Consider the following 6000-nt stretch of genomic DNA (forward strand, 5'->3'; position numbering starts at 1 on the left):
CCTACACTGTATATTCATGAACACAATAGCATAAATTCAATATTTCAATAAATAGTATTGTAAAACATAAAACTCAAAATAATTAGGCATTTAATGTAGTGGCTAGTGGAAATTGCATATGAATTAGTTACAGCAGCAATGTTTCTCAAATTTGAACATACACTATTATTTACATTTGTAATTAAAGTAAACAATGTTTTAAATTGCACGCTCAATTTTTAATTTATACTCTGTTCCATGAGAGATTGTACTCGTTTCGCGCAGCGCTGAACCCCAATTACTCCCACTCTTTACCGTCCGGCGGCGCACAACATCGGTTATACACATCAATAATATTAATCACATCGTATATACAGCGTACTGTTGTATTTATCATTACGCAAAAAGTTAATTTTTTTGTTATAGTTATACAGATATTTTTTTTATATAAATTAATAATAAACAAATACCATCAAAACGAATTTACGTGTGTATTTTAAAGAAATAAATGCAATACAATATAATATTTAAAGAATCAATTATTATTTATGATATTGATTTTAATTCTTAAATATTAATTATTTTTAATTTCAATCTGAGGAATCAGTACTTGTTTCTCCTGTGATGGTTAGAACATGTTGAGATGTTGGAGCTAGTTCATCAAGCATTTCATCGGTAATGGACTCAATATCCCACATTTTATCCTCTTCGCTAATTGTATGTTTTGTAAAATTGGCCCACATTTCCGGAGTAACTCGTTGAACTCCATCGATCAGCAATTGACGTTTATCGTTTAATTTGAATGTAATATTATTCTGCTTCACATGATTTTTTACCACCGACCATGCTAATTCAATAGGGTTCAACTCACAATGGTACGGTGGCAAACGCAGAACAATTTTATTACTTTCCATTGCTTTTTCGTCAATGACGTACTTTTCAGTGGTTCGAATCTCTTTGACCTTTTGCATTAATTCTAGTTTCACCATTTTCCTGTCAACTACAACATTTTTATCCTCCAACCATTGAATGATTTTATGTTTCTGCCAAGCCATTGTTGGCGCGGGATCCAGCTTGACCGAATGGTACGACGCATTATCCATTTCAATTATGGAATTATCGTCCAACAGAGGTAAAATTCCACAAAACCATTCATAAAAGGAATCGCCGTTCATTTCGTCGTAGTAGTTTGCTGTATTTTTTTTGATTCAAAACACAGTAGACCACCCTCGACGAAATCGTTTGATGAACCTATGTGTACCACAATCAATCGTTTCCCTTTACCTGTTGGATTTTTGGGTCCTGTAGTCAGTCCTTTCAAAAAAGCATCTCGACTCGATGTTACGGTTTTGTCGACCCACACTTTGTTTGCACACTCACCTGCATTGACCCACGTCTCATCGTGATAATAAATTGTTCAACCTTCTCTTCTATAGAGCCTTATATTTTTAATGAAATTCCTGCGCCAAATTATAAGATCTCTTTCTGTTAGTGCACTATTACGCTGTCTTTTAGTGAATTCAAAATTTAAATTTCCCAACAGCCGATATAGTTACAGTTACAGTTATAGTTACAGTATCAGTTACAGTTCAGCCTTTAAACTATAAACACGTTACTTCTTCATCGCCGTTTTGCTTATCAATGTGTTTGTTGCGTTTATTGTATTAGATTCAATCGTTGTTAATTTAATTTTCTTAATAAAAATTCTTATTTTTTCTCTAAAATGCAAAATGAAGAAGTTTCCGTAAAGCTTGATTCAATATTAAAATCAATTAACGATATGAAAATTACTCAAAATAAATTAATTAACTCCGTGAACTTAATCCGCGATGAAAAAAAAAAAACAAGACAAGCAGTTCGGAGATATTGAGTGTAAGTTGGATAGTTTATCTAAGAAATTTGAAGACTTTTTCAATGAAAATAAATTATTGGTAAATAAAATTAATAATATTGAGTCTAAATTATCTATCTTAGAAGCAAGATCCTCCAATATTGCTTCTGAAGAAACTTATTCTGAAATTAGTGATCGACAAGCTCGAAGTCGAAATGTAATCTGTTTTAATGTACCTGAAAATCTTTCTCACTCTGTTTCCAATGAAACGCAGTCTATTCTTGAAATATTTCAGCAAATTGGTATTCATGAAATTATTCCATCAAATATATTTCGACTTGGAAAGGTCTCAAATCAGTGTCGTCCTATTAGAATTACATTACAAAACCAGCATGATGTTTTTACTGTATTAAAAAACAAAAATAAATTAAGTCACTGTGACAAATTTAAACATAAAAAATTTTCCACTGATCGCACTTTACTTCAGCGTAACTATTTCAAATCAATATTGGATGAATTGAATAATAGAAAATCTACTGGTGAAACTGATTTATTCATTAAATATGTTAATAATATGCCTACCGTGTCAAAAAACGGCAGGAATCGTGTGCAAATTCCAATAAGTTAACGTTCTATTATCAAAATATTCGCGGTATTAACACCAAACTGGCTGTTTTTACTCGTTATGTTAAATTGTACGTTATTATCTTAACGGAAACTTGGCTACACAAAGAAACTAATGATAATGAACTCGGTCTATTACCATACTATTCAATTTATCGTTGTGATAGAGGAAGTCTCATCGGCGATAATGTAAATGTTTCAGTCAGAGGAGGTGGTGTTCTAATTGCGATCAAAAGTCATCTGCATTCCAGTCGTGTCCTAATTAAAAATAATAATGTCGAACAATTATATGTAAAATTATCAATAGACTCATTAATATTATTAATTGGCGCTGTATATATACCACCTAAATCAGATATTAATGTTTATAATTCACATACAGATATTGTTAATAATTATTAAGTCAATATTGTAATTCTAAAATTATTTTATTAGGAGATTATAATCTTCCTGGTCTACAATAGTCGGTTGTTAAGAACAATATTGTCCCTTACTCACTTAAATATACAAATTTAGAAACAAACGTATTAGGAAATTTTTCATATCTTAATCTTCAACAATTCAATACAATAAAAAATCGTAAGAATTCTATACTTGATTTAATTTTATCAAATTCAACCGATATTTTAGTTTCATGTGAGACGGATACGTTATTACCAATCGATTATATGTATCACTCAGCTCTACTTATTACCTTCCCTATTGGTGTAAACCTTATTCCCCTACAATGTAATGAGTTTATATATAATTTTTCTCTATGTAATTTTAATGTTATTAAGTCACAGATAGTAACCATTTATTGGCCAGTAGTTTTTAAGGGCCAATGATTAAACACTGCTGTCTCTAGTTTCTATAATATCATTTTTGAAATTCTTGATAAAAATTGTACAAAAAAACAAGTATATATAAGTAAGTACCCAGTTTGGTTTAGCTCTATATTGAGGGATTTAATTTTTAAAAAAAAAAATTGCTCACAAATTATATAAACAATCTCCTACTCAAATTAATTATAACATTTTTTCTAATCTTCGAGCTCAATGTAAATTTCAGTCCAAGGCGGATAATAGTATATATATAACAGATACACAAAACTCTTTATTATCAAATCCTAAAAATTTTTGGAAATTTATTAGTAATAAACGTTCTAACAATTCACTACCAACTTCGATGACTTATGAAAACCAGTCTATATGTAGTAGTGAGGAAATAGTTCGTAGTTTTGCTCATTATTTTTCTAATGTCTAGGTCAGTTTAGGTATAGTCACAACTATTCCAGATCCTTCTATATTTTCGCCGGCTTTTACCTCTGATTTAAACTTATTTTCTGTAGTCTTAAATATTACTGATGTTTTAAACGAACTTGATACAATTACTTATAAATTTAACCCGGGCCCAGATATGATTCTCAGTATTTTTTTTTTCAAACTGTAAATTCGTATTAACTATTTCGCTGTTGTATTTATATAATCTATCTCTGTCTACTGGTACTTTTCCAGCCGTCTGGAAAACAAGTTATATTACACCATTATCAAAGGGTGGTGATATATCTAGTATAACAAATTATCGTCCAATCAGTCTACTTTCAATAATTCCAAAAATCTTTGAGTCAATTATATCAAAAAAAATTACTCCTTTGTTATCTCAATTAGTATGTGAAGACCAACATGGTTTTATAAGTGGTAAATCAACAACTACTAATCATTTAATCTTCCATAAACACATATTAAACGCCTTTGCTTCTAGATCCCAAGTCGACGTAATTTATACAGACTTTTCTAAAGCATTCTATAAGGTAAACCATTCTACACTTATATTTAAACTGTATAACATGGGTATTCAGGACCCATTTCTTTCGTGGATTTCATCCTATATATCAGACAGGAAACAAATTATAAAGTATAAAAGTTTCAAATCTAATCCTTTTATTGTATCATCCGGTGTTCCGCAGGGCTCTCATTTAGCTCCTTTATTATTCGTATTATTTATTAATGATTTAAATTCTTTACATTCAAGAAAACTACTTTTTGCCGATGACTTGAAACTATTTCATCAAATAAATTCCCATAATGATGCAATTTTATTACAAAATGACTTGAATATACTGTTGGATTGGTGTGCTATTAATAAACTACCGTTGAATATGTAAAATATAATAAATAATGTAAAATTATATCTTTTACTAGATCTAGGGATCCACTTATAGCATCTTATAATATTAGTTTGTCTCAATTGTCACGTGTTCATGATATTAGTGATTTAGGTGTGATATTTGATTCTGTACTCACATATAATAAACACTTACTACATACGGTTAGGAAAGCCTCAATGATTATAGGGTTTATTACAAGAAATTGTAAGGATTTCACTAATCCTGCTGTTTTCAAAACATTATACACTACCTTACTCCGATCAAAATTGGAATACAACACTGTCGTTTGGTGTCTTATTTAAACTATCAAATTCAATGTTTAGATAATATCCAAAACCGTTTCCTTCGATTTATGGCATTCAAATGCAATTTAACCCGTATTCCTCATTCTGCTTATGAACCTCTATAACATTATTTTGATATTGGTAGTTTATCCGAACGAAGAAAAATATATGATATGAAATTTTAAGTTTTCTCAATTTGTATGTCTTTCAGTGTAGAACTAGATCCACCACAATGTTTTATGTTTTTATTCATAAAACTAATTATGGTTCTGCTTCTTCTATGAATAGGATAATGTCAATAGCAAATGATTTAAAAATTGATTTTTTTAATTTTAATTCCTTTGAATTATTTAATAATTATGTAAAACACATTTTTCGTATTTAAATATGTTTTATAGTTTTATTATTATTGTATTATTACTGTGCTATTATTGTATTCTAACGTTTCAGTTATGAACTATATTATTCTAAATTATTGTAATTGGATTAATTGATCCGTTGAAAATAAATAAATAAATAAATAAAAATAGACCAGTAAGAGACAGAGTTGGAAGACTCGAATTTTCGTTAATGGCAACCAACACTTTATTCAACGTAGGTATTTCATGCCTGTACCAGAACCCATGTATTTTTTGACAAATAACATTCTTATTGAAATCGTCAATTTTCTCGATGATGGTAGATCTTGCTTTTTTTTTTTGTTTGGCGAACAAACTACTCCTTTTTGTCTGTAATCCCGAATTGTATTTTTTATAGTGGTTAAACCAATCCCTGTATCATTTGACAACGACATCATTATATCAATGTATTTCATTTTTGGCTGTTGAAGAAGATACTAAAAAAAGATAAAAAAGTATGTCATGACCGCTGATCCAGCTGATCCAGCTGATACAGCTGATATAGCTGATACACCGCCGCCGCCACCGCCATATCCACTACGTAACCGACAACAATTTTATGTTATCAGAAATCACTGTTATCATTTTCTTATCAAATGTTATCATATAATATTTTAATAACGTAAAGAAAATAATGTACAAAAAATCTGGTTTTAGAGTTACACCGTATACCCCGAAGACGCTTCTACTCTAACGCCATTTTTTTTTTTTTTTTTTTTTTTTTTTTCGTATGGC

General features: G+C 29.9%; 1 protein-coding gene and 1 pseudogene across 1 annotated transcript; one reads left to right on the plus strand and one right to left on the minus strand.

Annotated features, from left to right (window-relative positions):
* Positions 1-569: 569 nt before the first annotated feature.
* LOC126555571 (uncharacterized) lies at positions 570-1154 on the minus strand. Its single transcript, XM_050210473.1, has one exon. It carries the CDS (start codon positions 1152-1154, stop codon positions 570-572), a length of 585 nt encoding a protein of 194 aa, XP_050066430.1.
* A 605-nt stretch (positions 1155-1759) lies between these two features.
* LOC126555572 (uncharacterized) lies at positions 1760-2438 on the plus strand (annotated as a pseudogene).
* Positions 2439-6000: the final 3562 nt, after the last annotated feature.

The sequence above is a fragment of the Aphis gossypii genome, unplaced genomic scaffold, assembly GCF_020184175.1.
Source record: "Aphis gossypii isolate Hap1 unplaced genomic scaffold, ASM2018417v2 Contig00916, whole genome shotgun sequence".
Taxonomy (NCBI): domain Eukaryota; kingdom Metazoa; phylum Arthropoda; class Insecta; order Hemiptera; family Aphididae; genus Aphis; species Aphis gossypii.

Bases quoted from the DNA above. Each gene is read 5' to 3' on its own strand.
- LOC126555571 (XM_050210473.1), bottom strand. From the start codon at position 1,154: ATGAACGGCGATTCCTTTTATGAATGGTTTTGTGGAATTTTACCTCTG.